The 21,917-nt window shown below is 43.7% G+C and overlaps 1 protein-coding gene across 1 annotated transcript in view; it reads left to right on the top strand.

Annotated features, from left to right (window-relative positions):
- The first annotated feature begins 2,683 nt into the window (after positions 1 to 2,683).
- The window catches only part of LOC126473672 (solute carrier family 22 member 1-like), a 165,459-nt gene continuing 146,225 nt past the window's right edge, over positions 2,684 to 21,917 (top strand). The window contains exons 1-2 of the mRNA XM_050100907.1: positions 2,684 to 2,821; positions 18,362 to 18,621. Of these exons, the coding sequence (XP_049956864.1) occupies positions 2,684 to 2,821; positions 18,362 to 18,621 (398 nt within the window). The remainder of the gene's footprint in view (positions 2,822 to 18,361; positions 18,622 to 21,917) is intronic.

Here is a 21,917-nt window from a genome sequence, read left to right as displayed (position 1 = left end):
GAAATGTGTATATATTGTATTGTAAAGTTACTTTGGCTTACACTGTGTAAACTGTGTATATGTTGCATGGTAAAGATAGTTATTTTTTATCTTATGGCGTGACTAGAGACGATGACTGTGTGTCCTATGGTGAGGGACGTATAGATTGAGCAGATTGATAACGACAGGAGTATGTGATAGAGTTTTTAAGTGGAAAATTGTATGTGCTATAGGTACTGAAGCACAGTCGTCGAGAGGAGAGATTACCTGTACATTGGATGGAGTCAGAGTGTAGCAGCAATCGTAATATTTCATTGTAGTTACAATGGTAAATATGTTCCTGGCTTCCAATATTCTTGTGAGTTTGGGATGAATTTGATAATGTGGAGAGAATTTTTCGAGTTTAACTGTGAATGCAATTTAGTGTTCTGTGTAAAAGAACCGCTGGATGTCCGAGAAAGAATGGGTGGATGATGCTTCGATACCGGCGGCATCAGTAATTCGGCGAGGAAATTGGATTAGAGCAAATGATAATGTTGGATTCATTAACATGCTTTGTGCTGGGATAAGGGATCTTGTACATAGCTGTGCGAACATTTGCATATGTTGAGGGCAGGGTGGGTATCACGTGTTGCGGTGGGTATGACGCTAGGTCCGCGAGGAAGGCTGCATTGTGCGTTATTGTGCGTTATTTTCGTAACTAGGTTCTGTTAGGACGTGAATTTCCGTGCATAAAAGCTAAGAGAAGACGAAAAATAGTACAAAGGCAGACGTTGAGTATTTCTGGTGGGCTATGGAGTTTACTAGAGTTAGACATGGTTATTATTTTAGATAGCAACGTGACTTGAGTATAAGATTGATAACGTTGCTGGATGCGTTTGTGGTGGTAACTAGCTACGCGCGGTGAAGCGTCACTCAAATGGTTCAAATGGCTCTGACCACTATGGGACTTAACTTCTGAGGTCATTAGTCCCCTAGAACTTAGAACTACTTAAACCTAAAGTAAGGACATGACACACATCCATGTCCGAGGCAGGATTCGAACCTGCGACCGTAGCGGTCTCGCAGTCCCAGACTGTAGCGCCTGGAACCGCTCGGCTACCCCGGCCGGCGAAGCGTCAGTCAAAACGTGATGTATGGTCCGTTAGAATCGCCAAGGAGAAAGCAGGTTCTGCTGTTGTGGGATGGAATTCTGCAGCGTCTCCGCGTGCGCGGCCCTGCTTGGAGGGCGCGCTCTGTAAATAAGACCCCGGTCATCAACGACGCCTAGATACAACTATGGCCTGTGTTCGGCTGCAGCTCACGTGTGTCTAGGTGAACACGTATTTCGATAGGAATTTCTCAGAAATGAAGTACGAATGAGATGTGACCGCTTGCAAGACCCTAGCGTGGAGCCTGTGTGTGGTTTGACAGGTGACGGCTGCGGCACGTCGTTGGGGCTGTGGATAGGATGTGGTGGAGGGTACTTGCGCGCGTTGATTGCATTACTTCGCGAGCAGGTCTGTAGGTCATGCTATGAGATATTTGAACAGTTTACGAGTACTAAGCGTGTCTAGACATGACTGTGCTGAATTATTTAGGAGGGGTATGAATGTCTGTAATCAAATTATTTCCGTAAATTAGGAGTTGTTTGCGTGTCAGCAGACTGTGTATTGTGAGCGCAAGCATAAGACTGAGAGTGTTTTGGCCCAGTGTGATAAATATATTCGATCTCTAAATAAAATGTTCGAAAGTAAATAGAGTGGACTCCTTCCTTACTCTCCCCAGCAGCCTAGCGCAGCCTGAGTAATTTTAACATACTTCTCGCCCCTACAGACCACCAACTGAGATTAGGTCATAGGAGGGATGACAGTGCGAACTGACGGCAGTAATGTGTACTATGTCTGTTGGACAGTAAATCTCGTGGTGGAGACACCGCCTGCAAAATCATAAAGACTTGTGTTCAGATCTGTTTTACCGCCATTTAGCCCCACCATCTTGGCTGAGGTCATGCGCTGTGCACGTTAGTACACTTTAGCCCGCCAACATAGGTCGGTAAGGGGGCGTGGTGCTGGGTTGAGGATCGTGGTGGAGACTTTAACAATTTGATTCCGAGTCCAGGTGGGTGCGGCAATGTGTAGAGTAACGACCGAAGTTTTGTATAAATGATTTTCTTTTGACTATGACCATGTGCAGACTTCGTCACCTACGTCAGTTACAAAACACTTCAAAATTGTTTAAATTCCTTTTAAAGTTGTCTCTGAATGGTTCTTGAACGAAACTGTAATTAAAATATCATCATTTGAGTCGTAGGCGCAGAATTACGTCACTCAGTCCAATTCGTTTGCGCAAACATTTTCAATTTAGATGTCGTTTGTTTCTTCTCAGAAATTATATTAATGCAAGTTATCTGCTTTAACAAATATTAAAACCACTGGGTCTGGACTCCAACTGGCTTAGTTCATATCAGTGCCACCAGAGGACGCTACCGTGAAGTCGGTTGATGACACAAGATCGCCTGCTCTCTCTCTCGTGCCTGCGAGCTCCCCTCCCCCCACCTCCACCCCTCCCTGCTAGTGACCTTGGTGCAATAGTTGCAGGACGTGCCGATGTAAAAAATAAGGAATGACCACTTGTGGATGTCCCTCATCAGAAGCGAGTAGTATTACTCCAAGAACTGACAGAATGCCACAGCAGCCTTGGGAGGTTGTCGTTCGGGCCATCCATGAAGTACGCGACTCTGTATTTGCTGGAGTACCTCGACTCTGCCCGTTGCGTCTACGACCCGGGAGCTGATAATGGGAAAAGGATCTATGGCGACTTCTGCTTCTTCATCGACCTGAAATCACAGAATTTCTTCTTTGTAGTGTAAGGTGTCAGGCAAATCCAACAGCTTCCATGAAAACCCTGACATGATAGCAAATCCGACAGTATGTCACATAGCTCGGAATAAATCCTGACATTAAATTACCCAAAGTAAAACGATCAACTAGTGAGCAAATGGAATACCACAGACTAACACAAGAACGCCTAAATGCATGTCATACCTTCCCACCGTGAAACAGACGCAATTGCGAGGGGAGAAACGAGAAGCCGAGAGCACAACCGTGTCGGCTAGAAGGCCCTACGATAAGGGACGGACACCCACGCCGTCAGCTGACCGCCAGGACCACCCCCCTGCCCATGTTAAAAGATAGAGCCCTCCAGAAGAACAGTATAGATCTTACGATAACACTAAAAGGGCCACACCAGCTGCAAGGTTTAGCGTGAGACTTTTTCGTGTCTCTGTTACGTTGCAAACTTTAAAAACATTGCCCTACCATGAAAAGTATAACGTTTCTCATTGGATAGACAGAATTTTTGTAGGCAGAGCTTAAGGTTAACATTGAGACCCTGATTGGTCAGTTGAAAACACAGCCAGATAGTTTTTTTAAACCAACTTCAGTAAATTGTAGTAAGGAGAAGTGAGGAGGAGAGTTGCTTCCGAGACGGCAAGGTGAGTGGAGCTGCGCCGGCCGCCGCCCCCTGACGAACACCGACAAGGTAATGAACGCACGCGATGCGGCATAACAGCGCATAACGCTTCACTCAGAACTGCAGAAGTCTCATCTGTTACACGCCCGTTTTGAGTATTACTAGTGTCGATCGTCAATTAAAGCTCATGGTATTCTCATTTGCTACATGAGGTTAAAATCTGAAACGCAATGATTTTTCTGTTGTATAATTATTGAGAAGCCACATCAGCCACTGTAATTTACAACAAGTTAGATAAGTAATTAAAGATAATTGAGGGTCACTGTAGACCATTTTGATAGCTTTCTCGTTTATGAAACTTAACTTAAATCTAGATTATAGATGTGATATGGCATAGGTCATCCTTCGATCCATTGCAGAACTTGGGAACCCACTCAGGGAATATTCGTTCACATTTTTGTTGAACGCAGTTGGTTTTTACCATCCTATAGTGCAATTTATAGACAATGTTTTGTGAGCAGAATAAAATTTCCAATGGTAAACTTAACCGCTTTTTCGACGTTATTTTACCAGCTAACTAAAAATAGGAAAGCCTTGAACCCCTTCCACTAAATTTAGTTTGTATTAAGATTCTTTTACAGGGAGTGCAGTGGAGTTGACGCTGAAATCATTAAGTACTTGGTTATATCATCGCTAGTCTCACTGAACTCTTCTGAACTCTACATGTCATGTGTGGTCTGGCGTCTCCTTACCAGCAACAGGTCCCAGGTTCAAACTAGTAAATTCCCTAAAAAACACGCTCAGAGCGTCGTTGCGCGAAAGTGGTAGGGAGACACGACTTAGAACAGACAGACACCACGCAGAATGTTAGAGTCGAACTCTGGATCGCGTCCCCATGGAAGGCGAGAGAGGTCATGAGCGTTGGCATGTTCAGCCGTGTTGCGGAACCGCTTCTCATGCTGGTAGCGCGCCAAAAATAAAGCCCAGCCCTGGAGGCCGTGAGCGGCCCTGTCTGGAAGCTTCGCTGCTGGAGTGAATAAGGCGATCAGCGGTTTATGGTCTGTGACGAGGTGAAAGTTTGTGCCATGAACAAAAATGTGGAATTTCTGCAATGCGAAGATGATAGTCAGCGTTTCTTTTTCTATTTGGGAGTAGCTGCGTTGGGTGTCAGTCAAGTTTTCGATGCAGAGGCCACAGGATTCTCAGAGCCATCTGCCTCCCTGTGTGGTAGGACAGCTCCGCCGCCTGTATCAGATGCGTCCGTTGCAATAACCATCTGCTTTGTTGGATCAAAACGTGAGGGGCAGGGGGCCTTCAACAACTGGGATTTCAACCTGTGGAAAACGTGATAAGAAGCTGGTGTCCACTGGAACGGAGCCCCTTTTTTGCGTAACTGGGAAAAAGGGGCGGTTTCTGTTACTGCTGCGGGTAAGAACTTTCCGTAACACGATATCTTCCCCAGAAAGGGACGAAGTTGCTTAAGCGTTCTTAGTCTGGGAAGTTTGATTACGGCTACGACGTGTTTAACCAGAGGACGAGTGCCAGAGCTGGCAGTGATGTGACCGAATTATTCAGTTTCGGTCTGGAAAAAACAAAATTTCTCTTTTTTGCATTTTAGGCCAACCTCCCTTAATACGCGAATAAAGATTTCAGATTACGAAGATGTTCCTCCGTGCTTCTCCCTGGTACAATAATGTCGTCTAAATAATTGATGCATCCATCCTCTTTGAGTACCAACTCCTTCAAAAACCGCTGAAAAATGGCAGAAGCGACATTAGGCGTTTCAGACGACAAAGCTCAAGCTGTTTGTTAAGTGTAAGAAACTGTTGCGATTCTGCATCAAGGGCAAGTTGGAGGTATGCATCCGCTAGGCCTATTTTAGAGAAGAAGTTTCCACCTTTAAATTTTGACAGTAAATCCTACGACTTACGTCTCAATCTCTGAGTGGGCGTCGACAGTTACCTCAAAATCGCAGCGCAGGTAGATCTTCCCCGACGGCTTTCGCACTGTGACTACTGGGGAAACCCACTGACTAGAAGGAATACGTTCTAGAACTCCACTTCCACTTAGGCGGTATAATTCTTCCGTTTCTCGGTCTTTCTCAGCAAACCAACGGCGCTGGCTGCAAAGTATCGAGGCCGTGCCTTACCCCTCATTGCGATGTGCCCCTCAAAATCCTTTGTGGCGCCGGGTCGAACAGGTCCTCATAATCCTGGCAGAGTGTCTCCAGGTCCGAGTACGGAACATCTTCGGATACCAAATTGACAGAGTCGACTATTGAAAATCCAAATTTCTGAAAAAGAGTCAACTTCAAACAAGTTCTCAGCAGAATCAGTGTTAACGACAAAGATGTGTGGCAGGTGACATTATGATACGCCGTTGGCAGTTTGAATTGACCACGTATTGGGATGGTGTGTTTATTATACTCTATTGGACGTCTCTTTGTTTCTTGCAAGGGAGGAGCTCCAAGTTTCAAATAGGTATCGTAATACAGAATGCTCACTGCTGCGCCGGTGTCTACTTCTAATTGAACTAGTCTGTCTGTAATTTGCACTTCTATTGTGGCTGCCATATTAACACCCATCTGTTGGTCAGGAGTCTGTCTTGCCTGACGGGACTTACGACATGTTGTTGTGGTCTTCAGTCCAGGGACTGGTTTGATGCAGCTCTCCATCTACTTTATCCTGTGCGAGCTTCTTCATCTCCCAGTACCTACTGCAACCTACATCCTTCTGAATCTGCTTAGTGTATTCATCTCTTGGTCTCCCCCTACGATTTTTACCCTCCACGCTGCCCTCCAGTGCTAAATTTGTGATCCCTTGATGCGTCTGAATATGTCCTACCAACCGATCCGTTCTTCTAGTCAAGTTGTGCCACAAACTTCTCTTCTCTCCAATCCTATTCAATAGCTCCTCATTAGTTATGTGATCTACCCATCTAATCTTCAACATTCTTCTGTAGCACCACATTCCGAAAGCTTCTATTCTCTTCTTGTCTAAACTATTTATCGTCCACGTTTCACTTCCATATATGGCTACACTCCACACAAATACTTTCAGGAACGACTTCCTGACACTTAAATCTATACTCGATGTTAACAAACTTCTCTTCTTCAGAAACACTTTCCTTGCCCTTACCAGTCTATATTTTATATCTTCTCTACTTCAACCATCATCAGTTATTTTGCTCCCCAAATAGCAAAACTCATTTACTACTTTAAGTGTTTCATTTCCTAATCTAATTCCCTCAGCATCACCCGACTTAATTCGACTACATTCCACTATCCTCGTTTTGCTTTTGTTGATGTTCATCTTATATCCTCGTTTCAAGACTCTGTCCATTCCGTTCAGATGCTCTTCCAAGTCCTTTGCTGTCTCTGACAGAATTACAATGTCATCGGCGAACCTCAAAGTTTTTATATCTTCTCCGTGGATTTTAATCCCTACTCCGAATTTTTCTTTTGTTTCCTTCACTGCTTGCTCAATATACAGATTGAATAAGATCGGGGAGAGGCTACAACCCTGTCTCACTCCCTTCCCTACCACTGCTTCCCTTTCATGCCCCTCGACTCTTATAACTGTCATCTGGTTTCTGTACAAATTGTAAATAGCCTTTCGCTCGCTGTATTTTATCCCTGCCACCTTCAGAATTTCAAAGAGAGTATTACGACATACAGAAGCTAAATGGCCGTTGGGAGAACAGTTTTGGCTATAGGCCCATCTGTCAGGGCAGTCTTCGCGTTGTTTCTTAAAACAATCCGGACATGACGGCAATCGTTTCGTTGTCAGTGTGGTGCAGACATGTGAAGCACCGAGGCAACCATGCCATTGAGACACACTCTTGCCTTCTATAGCCGACTGTGAGAGTTGGAAAGGCCTCAAATTGCGGCCTACCGAGTGGCGGTGCGACCCTTTCGGACGACTGCCGAACAAGTTGGACGTCTTGCGTCAGTTGTGCCACGATGCTGGTGTGAATGGTCGCGTGAGCATTCTCACACCGTAGACGAGCTTCTGGACGCCCACGAAGGACAGACACCTGCCAGGATCGTCGTACCATAAGGGAGGCAGTGGGGGGTCCCACAGCAGCCGTCACAGCACAGGTAAGAAGGCTTCTGAACCCAAATGTGTCAACACTAACTGCTGCGAACCGGCTATTAGCAGTGAGAGTAAGGACACTCACAGCACCTCTGGCCCGTCTTCCACTCATGCTACAGCAGCAACGTGCATTGCTTGGATGGTGTCGTCAGAGGATCACTTGGAAGATAGAATGACGCACCACGGTCTTCAGCGACGAAAGCAGACTCTGCCTGCACGTAAATGACGGTCGTTTGCGCGTACGATGTAGACATAGTGAGCGATGTCTCGTAGAGTGCATTCGTCCAATTCATTGGCTCCATCCCAGAACTTGTGATGTGGGGCGCGGTAAGCTACACCTCTCGTTCGTCTTTGGTGTTCCTGGAGGGGACGCTAACCAACTATCGGTACGTACAGAGTGTTGTGACGCCCGTTCTTTTGCCGTTCTTGCAACGGGAAGGTGATGCGTTGTTCCAACTGGATAATGCCCGTGAGACTAAACGTGCTTTCCAAGATGTGCAGCAACTTTCCTGGCCAGCAGGGCCTGCGTATACAGGGTGGTCCATTGACAGTAACCGGGCCAAATATCTCACGAAATGTGCATCAAACGAAAAAACTACAAAGAACGAAACTCTTCTAGCTTGAAGGGGGAAACTAGATGGCGCTATGGTTGGCCCGCTAGATGGCGCTGGCACAGGTCAAACGGATATCAACTGCGTTTTTTTTAAATAGGAACCCCCATTTTTCATTACATATTCGTGTACTTTTCGCTTTGTGATAGATGGTGCTGTAATAGTCACAAACGTGTAAGTACGTGGTATCACGTAACATTCCGCCAGTGCGGACGGTATTTGCTTCGTGATACATTACCCGTGTTACAATGGACCGTTTACTAATTGCGGAAAAGGTCGATATCGTGTTGATGTATGGCTACTGTGATGAGAATGCCCTACGGGCGTGTGCTATGTATGCTGCTTTGTATCCCTAACGACATCATCCAAGTGTCCGGACCGTTCGCCGGATAGTTACGTTATTTAAGGAAACAGGAAGTGTGCAGCCACATGTGAAACGTCAACCACGACCTGCAACAAATGATGGAAATGAGCGTTTGGCGTCATTGGCCGGGAGGCCCCTCGCGGGGCAGGTCCGGCCGCCATATCGCAGGTCTTATTACATTCGGCGCCACATTGGGCGACCTGCACGCCGGATGGGGATGAAATGATGAGGAACACAACACAACACCCAGTCCCTGAGCGGAGAAAATCTCCGACCCAGCCGGGAATCGAACCCGGGCCCAGAGGACGGCAATCCGTCACGCTGACCACTCAGCTACTGGGGCGGACAACAAATGATGATGCCCAAGTAGGTGTTTTAGCTGCTGTCGCGGCTAATCCGCACATCAGTAGCAGGCAAATTGCGCGACAATCGGGAATCTCAAAAACGTCGGTGTTGAGAATGCTACATCAACATAGATTGCACCCGTACCATATTTCTATGCACCAGGAATTGCATGGCGACGACTTTTAACGTCGTGTACAGTTCTCCCACTGGGCACAAGAGAAATTACGGGACGATGACATTTTTGCACGCGTTCTATTTCACAACGAAGCGTCGTTTACCAACAGTGGTAACGTAAACCGGTGTAGTATGCACTATTAGGCAACGGAAAATCCACGATGGCTGCGACAAGTGGAACATCAGCGACCTTGGCGGGTTAATGTATGGTGCGCCATTATGGGAGGAAGGATAATTGGGCCCCATTTCATCGATGGCAATCTAAATGGTGTAATGTATGCTGATTTCCTACGTAATGTTCTACCGATGTTACTACAAGATGTTTCACTGCATGACAGAATGGTGATGTACTTCCAACATGAGGGATGTCTGGCACATAGCTCGCGTCCGGTTGAAGCGGTATTGAATAGCATATTTCATGACAGGTGGATTGGTCGTCGAAGCACCATACCGTGGCCCGCACGTTCACCGGATCTGACGTCCTCGTATTTCTCTCTGTGGGGAAAGTTGAAGGATATTTGCTATCGTGATGCACCGACAACGCCTGACAACATGGGTCAGCGCATTGTCAATGCATGTGCGAACATTACGGAAGGCGAACTACTCGCTGTCGAGAGGAATGTCGTTACACGTATTCGCAAACGCATTGAGGTTTACGGACATCATTTTGATCATTTATTGCATTAATGTGGTATTTACAGGTAATCACGCTGTAACAGCATGCGTTTTCAGAACTGAGAAACTCACAAAGGTACATGTATCAGATTGGAACAACAGAAATAAAATGTTCAAACGTACCTACGTTATGTATTTTAATTAAGAAAACGTACCTGTTACTGTCTGTTCGTCTAAAATTGTGAGCCATATGTTTGTGACTATTACAGCGCCGTCTATCACAAAGCGAAAAAAGTGGTCGAACTAAAACGTTCATATTTCTTTACGTACTACACGAACGTGTAATAAAAAATAGGGCTTCCTATTTTTAAAAAAAACGCAGTTGATATCCGTTTGACCTATGGCAGCACCATCTAGCGGGCCATCCACAGCGCAATCTGGTGTCCCCCTTCAAGCTAGACGAGTTTCGTTCTTTGTAGTTTTTTCGTTTGACGCTTATTTCGTGAGATATGTGGCCCGGTCATGATCATTGGACCAGTCTGTATATCAAGCACGTGTGGGTTGTTATGGGACGAGCAGTGATTCGTGCAACTCATCAACCAACAACTCTAACAGAATTACGTGAACAGGTCGACCAGGGATTGCATAACGTCTTTGCGATCAGCTGGATGCCAATGTCAGCCCACGAAGGTCACACTGCGTACTAATATAGGCGATACCTGGTACCTCAGAACTGCCCGTACTACTGATCTGTAAATGTAAATCGTTTCGTGTACACCAAAACACTGTTGCAACAATAGATTTTGAGTGAATTGGAAACCTCTAAAAGGTTGATGTAATATTTTCCCTCAGTGTATTTTGTTGTTATAGACTGAAAATACAGGAAGAAGTTCCAGTGGTCCATGCATCATTGTGTTTGTAAACACGACTATGTCATAGCTCTTAATGGAGCTGTTAATGTAAGTTGACTACAGTGTAATTCACTTCCAGTCTCATTCGGTCTCATGTTTCCACTAACTGCTACAAGAAGTTCACCTTTTGTGGGGGGTCAAGTCTGACTATTCATTCTGCACTACATGTGTTCTTTTAAATTTTCATACTTTTTCCTCCTCTGACTTCAACCAACTCTCTTTTCCTAGCATGAGCGTTTCCTCATATGCGGCTGAGGGTTTTCTTAGAGTTGTGTGAATTGTGGTACTTAGCTGTGCACCCCTGAACATCTACAAGTATTTTAAGAGCATTTTCCAGTGTGCACCGGCACATGCTTTGTCACTTGAGAGAACTGTTCCACTGCATAACTTACGCCTCATCTATCAGGGGCAAATCTCACAGTTGCGCAGATCGAGGAATCTGCAGCCACACTCGTCACGGAAAAGACGAAATTCTCGTTCTGGCCTTCTACCAGACTCCCATCTAGAGATGGCTGACATCACAATCCATGAGTTTAAGCTTCCTTCTCCACTTCTGCCTTTCTGAGAACAACTAAAAAGAGCATTGTATCCTAGGTGACAGGTGTCCGGCAGTATCTACAGCTGATTACATCCCACAGTCTTGGTTGTATTCAGGGTGAGTTCTTTTACTTGCTGGTCGATTACTCCTGCCATACACTTCAGATGGATCATTTTCACTCCTCTAATACTACACTACTGGCCATTAAAATTGCTACACCACGAAGATGACGCGCTACAGACGCGAATTTAACAGACAGAAAGAAGATGCTGTGATATGCAAATGATTAGCTACTCAGAGCCTTAACACAAGGTTGGCGCCGGTGGCGACACCTACAACGTCAGGACATGAGGAAGGTTTCCAACCGATTTCTCATACACAAACAGCAGTTGACCGGCGTTGCCTGGTGAAACGTTGTTGTGACGCCTCGTGTAAGGAGGAGAAATACGTACCATCACGTTTCCGACTTTGATAAACATCGGATTATAGCCTATCGCGATTGTGGTTTATCGTATCGCGACATTGCTGCTCGCGTAGGTCGAGAACCAATGACTGATATGCTCCGGAATGGCATGAAAATGTAATCACATGTCAGTTGTAGTATAATATATTTGTCCAATGAATACCCGTTTATCATCTGCATTTCTTCTTGGTGTAGCAATTTTAATGGCCAGTGGTGTATCATAGTCACAGTCGCTGGAAGTACGTGTCAGTGAACGCAGAAATAGATAATTTAGGTCCATTTGCGAGATCTAAAGCAAGCAACCACGTGGGGAAGTGGGGGAGGGGCGTAGTTATAAAGTTTTAACTGTCACCTCAAAAAATAAAATTACGTAACTAAATTTTGTTTATTTGTGTATTTGTCGTCAAGGAACACAATGAAATCCCCTCTCCACTGTAGAGTAACACGCCGCTGGGGGAGTCAGTACTCTAAGGTAGAAAGGAATTTTGATCGGCAGCAGTGGAATAAATGCAGCTGTATGTGGCCTATCCAGATGACACTTTTAGGCGTCTGCATTGGACTGAGACGGTGGTAATGCTTCCGCAGCTTTCGAAAACGAATTACCTTTGAATGCAGAAAACGAATTATGGCACGATACATCATTCTGCGCCATTTTGTTCTGGCTTCTCTAGCGGTGTGCTACGGTACTGTGACACGGGGATTTCATCGTGTACTGGGAGTAGAGACACGTAGCTGCGGACAAACGAAGGAATTATACGAACGGGACGAAATTCGGGAGATTTGATATACATTTACAGACAAGCAGATTACTACTATTTCAGAAAGTTGGTTGTTTTATCCAAAAGGAGCAGCTTCAGAAATTGAGTATGTCCATAACGCGTGGGTCCACCTCGGGTTCGTATTCAAGCAGTTACTCGTCTTAGCACTGACTGACAGGGTTGTTAGGTGTCCTCCTGAGGGACAGCGAGTCAAAAACGAAATGGCACTGCAGACCGTCACCGCTGGTTGTCGGTCGGCATGGCAGGCGACAACGATGTTGTCTAGGGCGTGGCCACACACATCTTCGTTGGTCGTTGGGGCCCAGTTCGAAGCGGAACTCACCACCAAAGCCAATTTTACTCCAGTGAAAGAGACCTGGTGTTGGTCTGGGATGCCATTTCTTTTCATACCTGGTCCCCTTTGGTTGTCTTCCGTGGCACTCCCGCAGCACCGTGGTACGTCTGCGACATTCTATGTCTCTTTTTGTTGCCCTTTATGGCAAGCTACTCAGGGCTTACATTTCAGCAAGAAAAAGGCCATCCTCACACAGCGAGAGTTTCTGCTGTTTGCGTTCGTGCTTCCAAACCCTACCTTGGCCAGCGGGGTCGCCCAATCTCTCCCCAGCTGAGAGCGTTTGGAGCGTTATAGGCAGGGCCCTCCAATCAAGTCGGGTTTTTGATGATCTACAGAGCCAACTGGATAGAATTTGGCACCATATCCCTCAGGACAACACCCATCAACTCCATCAATCAATGCCAAACCGTAAGTTCATAGCATTATTTATTTATTTATTTATTTAACCTGGCAAGATTAGGGCCATCAGGCCCTCTCTTACATCTAACCAGGCATTCTACTTATTTTACATTCATACGTTTTAGTAGGCATGTTAAACTACATCTAGTACAAAAAGTGAAATAAACAATTAGAAAGGTACACCTGGAAAAATACATACATATAGAGTTTATATTCGTAGATCATAAGTACTGTTATAATTAGACATTATTGAAGAGACAAATTTTAGATAGGAGTGCTGGCAGCAGGGAGTATGAGGGAGACTCATGGTGAAGGGAGGAGAAGAATAGACATGATGAAACATAATTAAGGAAATATAAAAAGGAAAAGAAGATTCCCTGGCTAATAGAGATAGGTGAAGGGGAAGGCATCTCAGGAGCAAGATAGGAGACGCTAGCTTTGCTATTTGACAGATGAGAGGATTGGCCTGGTACATTAATTTTGTGGAGAACTTTATGAGGATGATAGTAGGAAATGCTTCAACTTCTTCTTAAAAGCAGCAGGAAATTGAATTTTGCGCAAGGTAAGGGGCAGTTTGTTCCAGAGGCGGACAGCGGCAACTGAGAAGGAGTTTGCAAAAGTTTTTGTTTAGTGAGTGGGCACAGTTAGGATACCAAATAAGAGTGACCTCGTGTTTCTATTATGATGACATGACAGGTTTTTAATCTCTGAAGCAAGGTACTGGGGTGCTTGCGCGACGAGGAGTCGGTGAAGTAGACATAGAGTGTGGTAGTCACGCAATTTGTCCGGCCGCAGCCACCCTAGCTCGGAGTATGAAGCACTAACATGATCATATCGGCGAATGTTGCAGGTGTAACGCACACAGGCATTCATGGTTAGCTCTAGCCGTCTTTTGTTTTCACTACTCGTGCCTTGTTGAATCACATCACAATAGTGGAGGTTCGGTAGAACGAGTGCTTGCACGAGCTGGCGTTTCAAGTCCTGTGGAAATATGTTCCGAAACTTTTTGAGAGCATAGAGACAAGCAGACGTCTTTCGGCACACTGCGACTGTATTCTCCGCCCAGTTGAGATGCTCGTCCAAAGTTACACCCAAGTTCTTCACTGTTTTCTGATATGGTATTGGAGTACCGTCGAGCAGAATAGGAGGTAGCCGTTCGCGGAAATCTGAACTTATTAATTTCTGATGGGCTATTAAGATTACTTTCGTCTTTTTTGCATTTAGTTTAAGCCCCAGGCTTTTCGCCCATGTCACTACCGAAGACAGATCATCATTCATCTGAGCGATTGCAGTGTTTACGTCTTCAGGTCTGACGCTAAGGTAGAGCTGGAGGTCGTCGGCATAGAAATGGTATTTACAGGAGGACAGAACCGACGAAATATCGTTGACATATAAAGAAAACAAAAGTGGTCCTAAGACTGATCCTTGTGACACTCCTGAGGAAACACGTTTCCAGGAAGATTTTTCATTTACGCAGACAACACATTGCTGTCTGTCTTTTAAGTAGCTTTCAAACCATCTCATTGCACTATCACAGAAATTAAGCTGTTGCATTTTTCTGAGCAATATATCAAAGTTAACAGTGTCAGAAGCTTTGCTTTGTTGCCTTTCGATTGTCGATGGCACATTTCAGGTCATCTGTTACTTTAATTAGAGCAGTGTTTGTGCTGTGATGTTTGCATGTTGGTATTGCGATTGATATGGGTATATTTATCGATTGTCATTTTTTATTTCTAGTACACTGTTGCTATTTGAGTTTGCGTACTGTAATTTTTGTCTTTTCGAGACAATCAATGGAGCTGTGGACGTCAAAAAATGGAGTGCCAAGTATAGAAATCGGAACATTTCGGACATTTTCTTTTGTTTGAGTTAGGTAGAGGGGTGAGAGCAGCCGAGGCAGCAAGACACATTTGCGCCGTATGTGAGGATGACGCCACCGACAGAGGACGGAAAGAAAATGGTTGCCCCGTTTTAAGGAGGAACGTTTTGACATTAGTGAGTCTCCACATTCAGGGAGACCTTCGGGATGTTATGGAGCTCGTTTGAACGCATTTATCCACAACGATCCACATCAGAGTATTCGAGAACTGGTAAATGTGATGAACTGTGATCATTCCGCCAACGAACGACATTTGCCTGCAATCCGGAAGATGAATGGCTATCGCACGATCTAAGCTAGAACCACAGAAATCAGCTGTCTACTTGTTCGTAACCACTTGGCTGTTGAACAACACAGCCCATTCTACCTTGTATCTTTACCGGTGACGAGAAATTGTGTCTTTATGCTAACATAGTGAGAAAAAAGGAATGTCTGAGCCCAGACAAAGCAGCAACTCCTCGTACGAAGACCTACGCACACTCACAAAAAATAATAATACGTATCTGGTGGAACAATGGCGGTGTGGTGCGATACGAATTGCTTCCACGAGGTGTAACCACCAATGTTGACATTCATTATCAATAACCGAGACGTATTGCAGACATCGAGCAGCGGTAAAATTTGCTGTTTTGAAGAGCGCGCCGCAGCGCGTAGTGTGAAGCAGTCGCCCTCAGTTTCTGGCGGTGGCGCCGCTGTGGTAGTCGCAGCTTTAGTGTCTCCCTCTGGTGGGAAAGGGGAAAAGTTGCCGGTTCACGTGCATTTTAAGGGGCGATATGAGCTCGCCAGCCGGGCAGTCTGGGTCAGTCTCTCGTCCCCAGCTTGCTAGTCTGTCTCTCGTCCGCATTTGTTAGGCAGTTAGTGTCTGTCTGTTGTTCGGAGCTGCCTCTGTCATGTTTGTCGGATTCGGTGTGTTGACGAATTTATTGCTTGGAGTGCAACGGCCTATATCCTGAAATATGTTTTGATCTTGCCTATCATCTTGGGAGGCGATATCTGTGTACCGTAGAGCATCTTAATCTGTTTGGCCAACTTGTAGAATTTTATGTAAGATTGCATTTTATGGACTTTTTTAAATTTTTATTTATTTATTTATTTAACCTGGCAAGATTAGGGCCATCAGGCCCTCTCTTACATCTAACCAGGCATTCTACTTATTTTACATTCATATGTTTTAGTAGGCATGTTAAACTACATCTAGTACAAAAAGTGAAATAAACAATTTGAAAGGTACACCTGGAAAAATACATACATATAGAGTTTATATTCGTAGATCATAAGTACTGTTATAATTAGACATTATTGAAGAGACAGATTTTAGATAGGAGTGCTGGCAGCAGGGAGTATGAGGGCGACTCATGGTGAAGGGAGGAGAAGAACAGAGACATGATGAAACATAATTAAGGAAATATAAAGGAAAAAAAGATTACGTGGCTAATAGAGATAGATGAAGAGGAAGGCATCTCAGGAGCAAGATAGGAGACGCTAGCTTTGCTATTTGACAGATGAGGGGATTGCCCTTGTACATTAATTTTGTGGAGAACTTTATGAGGATGATAGTAGGAAATGCTTCAACTTCTTCTTAAAGGCAGCAGGAGATCGAATTTTGCGCAAGGTAAGGGGCAGTTTGTTCCAGAGGCGGACAGCGGCAACTGAGAAGGAGTTTTCAAAAGTTAAATGGTCATTTTAGTATATAAAGTTTCCAACCTTTCACCGTAAGAGTTTTCTTAGAAGTTAAAATCAAGTTGCACCTTCGGTGGCAAAGTTAACATTTTAATTTTAGTATTTTGTACCATTTCCATCCCTCCTACGGGGGTGCATAGTTGGTGAGCTTGTGTAAATTGTTAAAACTTTTAGTTTAAAGTAGTCTGGTGTGTTGCAGATTTGCACCAGTGTAGTCTTTCAGAGGCTGTTGTGAGCGGTCGTAACTACGGCCGTGTCAAAATGGAGTGGCAAGGTTCTCTGCCCGAAAGCTCATACAGTTAAAACTTGTTTCCTTCGCTCTGAATAAATTGTAACTTGATATTTAGAGGGTGCTTTCTGATTACAATTTTAAATCTGTTTCTTTAAAAAAAATGCTTTTAGGCTCTATTAAAGTAAATAAAATTACCATTTGTTAAAAAGGCATTTTAATTATGATTTCATCAGTTACTCACTGGCAACTACTTCCACGCTCACATAGTGTGATTAAACGTGTTAATGTTCTTGATGAATCGCCAATAAATAGAATAAATCATCAAGAAAATTCTTTGAAATTAAACCCACGGTTCAGACACAGTCCAAAAACAACGACCGGGAAGAATGCGCGTGTAATGGTGATAACGCGCTCCCGAAATCCTGATAGACTGACAAAAGACACTATACGCGAGTTGGCTTGGCGAATCATTCCGCATCCACCTTATTCATTTGATATTGCGCCCTCAGATTTTCACCTTTTCCGCGTCTAGGGAACAGCCTTCAAGGAACTACCTTTCTAGACGAAAACGTGCTCCGAACTTGGCTCGATGGGTTCTTCGCCTCAAAGCGACGTGATTTCTACACTCACGGAATCGAAAAGTTACCCCAGCGCTGGCAGTCTGTTGTAAATAGTGAAGGAGAGTGTGTTACTGATGACTAAACTGCCTGTTATGTGCATATGTTTTGTTTATTAAACTTACGGAAAGATGCTACGAACTTATGGATCAACCTAGTAACTGCTTGCATAAGGAACGCAGGTGGACCAACGCGTTATTGACTTGCTCAATTTATGAAGCTCATTCTCCTGAATAAATCGCCCAGTTTTTCTGAAATTCTAATCGTTTGTTTTGCAGCACATGTACATTTTATCTACCGATTTCCGCTTTCCGTCGCATCCGGATTATACTTACCTGGTGCGCCTCTGTTTTCTTTTGTCTTCGGGTGTATTACTGCAACGGCGCAATGGTTGGTAATCTCGAGGTATTAACGACTCAACGCTGACCTGACAGGATATATCTCCCATTGTACGTATTAATAATACTTCAGACACCCAATATTGACAAGAGGGAGTCATAGGCATATAAGAATTGAATCCAACAAACAAAAAACCAAGAATTGGAAGAGAAGACAGTAAATAGAATGGACTGCATGATTGTACACAGACATAAATAAATGAAACTGATTAAAATATTTTCAAAAGAAATTAGCTACTTTTGCTGCAGCAAACGATGAACAATTAATAATTAGGCTCACTACTGTCAATGAGACTTGTAACTTTGCTGCTGTTGGTCACTGGAAACTGGACTAGATAACTCTATAGACACACAAAACGGTTGCTCATTTGCTCTGCCAGCTAGATGAGTCTGTAGGTATAAAAAAGTAAATGTCTGCGTGCTTTGCTGGGAACTCATTACTCTTCCCAGCCAGCGAGGGCGATAGTGAAACCCCTGTTTCATTGTTCATTTTCAGGAGAGGACTGAAATTCCAGAATGCAGTAGAAAAACAAAGGCTGCTCCAGCATTCGAGGACGTCCTGGACGCCATTGGGTCCAGGGGCAAGTTCCAGACGAGGCTGAACATCGTCTTCGTTTGCATTGCCTCATGCTTCGACATGATGAGTCTCAACGTGTTCTACCTGGCTATGCAGACTCCTGATCACTGGTGCTACGTCCCTGGCAGGGAGCTTTCAAACCTTTCGATTGAGGAGTGGAAGAACCTCACCATACCGAGGTTTGTAGTGGTAAATATTTTAGCTTTCATCGATCGAATGTTCCGTCGGTTCTTGGTAGAATCTTTAATACTTTATGGATGAAAACACCCACAACTTTGATGTAAAATTCTACACTATTTATTATTTTTCCACAAACCGATTTTCCGCTGTTATGCAATCATCAGGTACAAGGATAAGTACGTGGTGCAGTGAAATTTTGTTGCATCATGTATTTTAAACTAGTGCATCTAGAGAGTATCTCCATTTCCAGACATGAGCCGCGCGGGATTAACCTAACGGTCTCAGATGCTGCAGTCATGGACTGTGCGGCTGGTCCCAGCGGAGGTTCGAATCCTCCCTCGGGCATGGGTGTGTGTGTTTGTCCTTAGGATAATTTAGGTTAAGTAGTGTGTAAGCTTAGGGACTGATGACCTCCGCAGCTAAGTTCCGTAAGATTTCACACACATTTGAACATTTTCCAGACATGAAAAATGTAGACGATAGGTTATGAATAAAACAAGAGGGGTTGTTTCAGTGTAAATGCTATGTCAGATTTTTCAACTAAGATAAAATAAAGGTAGGGAAGACGAACTATCTCGAAGTAATTGAAATTAATAAACATATATCCATCAGCCCAAGCTCAGTACTGAATGACCAGACACAGTTCCCTCACTCGCCACTTCTAACTGCAGATACTTCTCAAAATCCCAGCCACGCCATGTTGCAAATTACCCCCCTCCCCCAACCCCCTCTTACTCACATGCTCCATTTCCGTCTATTTCAGTTACACAATTTCCTTTCTTGTGAAAGAAAAATGGTTTTTATAACCACAGCTGATTCACTTACCTCCTTAATTTCTCTACTCTATTTTATCTGTTTGTAATTTAGGAACTGTTAAAGAAAAAGTTATTTTGCTCTGCCACACCTTTCGAGTATGTAAACAAAGTTTATTGTTCAGTTTATTTTCTTCTGTGAACAACAGTGGTAATTTGTATATGGTCCAGCCGGCCGCGGTGGTCTAGCGGTTCTAGGCGCTCAGTCCGGAACCGCGCGACTGCTACGGACGCAGGTTCGAATCCTGCCTCGGGCATGGATGTGTGTGATGCCCTTAGGTTAGTTAGGTTTAAGTAGTTCTAAGTTCTAGGGGACTGATGACCACTGATGTTAAGTCCCATAGTGCTCAGAGCCATTTGAACCATTTTTGTATGTTGTTGTTGTTGTTGTTGTTGTGGTCTTCAGTCCTGAGACTGGTTTGATGCAGCTCTCCATGCTACTCTATCCTGTGCAAGCTTTTTCATCTCCCAGTACCTACTGCAACCTACATCCTTCTGAATCTGCTTAGTGTATTCATCTCTTGGTCTCCCTCTACGATTTTAACCCTCCACGCTGCCCTCCAATACTAAATTGGTGATCCCTTGATGCCTCAGAACATGTCCTACCAACCGATCCCTTCTTCTGGTCAAGTTGTGCCACAAACTTCTCTTCTCCCCAATCCTATTCAATACTTCCTCATTAGTTATGTGATCTACCCATCTAATCTTCAGCATTCTTCTGTAGCACCACATTTCGAAAGCTTCTATTCTCTTCTTGTCCAAACTATTTATCGTCCATGTTTCACTTCCATACATGGCTACACTCCATACGAATACTTTCAGAAATGACTTCGTGACACTTAAATCAATACTGGATGTTAACAAATTTCTCTTCTTCAGAAACGCTTTCCTTGCCATTGCCAGCCTACATTTTATATCCTCTCTACTTCTACCATTATCAGTTATTTTGCTCCCCATATGGTCCATTAATTAATGTGTCACATATTTTGCCTTAGCTAAATAATCTTACATCGCATTTACACTGAAATAAAATCTGTTGTTTTAATCCTAAAACCTGATGTTGACATTTTTCAACTCTGGAAATGGAGATACTCTATAGATGCACTAGTTTAAAATATTTGCCCCAAACAAAACTTCACTGCACCACATACTTATCTTTGTACCTGTAGATCACGTAACAGCCGAAAACGTGTTTGTAAAATAAATAATAAATCTTGTTCAATATTGCACTAGCGTTGTGTGTGTTTTCATTCATAATTTTGGCTTTCATCTACTAAAACTGCCTAGTAATTCAATGGAAAGTGAAACACACTAAGTACAGCTTGTTATACATGTACGTACCGCATAAGATGATAAAGGATGGCAAAGACCAATCTTGCTTTAATGTTATCATTCAGAAAATGTAGCGAAAACAGAAATTGTTGTACTTTCAATTTGAAAAATAATAAACAGATAGCGCAACTTGCTTACCTATAATACGGGATGTGTGCATAGCGTGCAACTACTTTCTGTGTCAGATCTTGGAGAAAAATGTATTAGAAAATCCAGAGAAGTTACGGTTCTATGACAGATTTTAAAGGCAATGTTCGGATCCAAATCTTCCGTCTGGTTCTTCGCACAACAGTCTTACGTCCAAAATGAGAGTGGGAACATTAATCTCCAAATTTAAAAATGAGTTCCCATTAGGATATTTCTTCCGTAACGATGTCTGACTGCCGTGTGCACAAAAATAACCACTACCAGTACTGAAAAGCAGTTTAGACAACTCACTACGAAGAGAGCTGCAGGAAAAGATCTCTATTACAAACAACTTTATGTGGAGGGCAGTCACAGTTCAGAGGTACTGTGGATAATAATAACACCAACACTCAACACTCAGTGACCATTCGAATTATTAAAAAAAATTATAACAATTAAAAAGTCAAGAATGATGGGTATTTCCAAATACCACACATCTGTATGAATGTGCTTTATTTCTACCATTTCAATCTTTCAATCTGCGATTTTTATTCTTGGCAGATAAACTTGAAATGCGTCTATAGTGACGTGAAACCGGTAGTTGCGAATAAAGCACCTTCATACAGCTATGCGGGTTTTGGAAACACCTCGCCACTCTTGACTCTTTAATTATTATAATTTTTATGATAATTCTAATCGTTGTTTACTGTCGACTGTTGGTATTGTAAACTCCAACTAGTTTTTATATTGAATAAACAGTGAGAAGTACACCTTTTTAAAGCTTATCTTTACCAAGAATCTCGCAGTAAGAAAACCGATGCACAGATTCTATATCTACATCCATACTCTGCAAACCACTGCATAGCGCACGGCAGAAGACACTTCCGGTTTACAACGTTTTAAGATGTTCCTCTTTTACATTCGCGGGAAAAATCTGCGCTCTCTGTAATTAGTCTCATTTTGTCCAACATACGTAGGAGGTGCAGTATATGCCTAGATTCGTCAGTTAGTAGTAGATCTCGTAA

The sequence above is a fragment of the Schistocerca serialis genome, chromosome 4, assembly GCF_023864345.2.
Source record: "Schistocerca serialis cubense isolate TAMUIC-IGC-003099 chromosome 4, iqSchSeri2.2, whole genome shotgun sequence".
Taxonomy (NCBI): Eukaryota; Metazoa; Arthropoda; class Insecta; order Orthoptera; family Acrididae; genus Schistocerca; species Schistocerca serialis.
The sequence above is the reverse complement of the archived record's forward strand: the minus strand, read 5'-3'. Positions and strand labels throughout refer to the sequence as shown.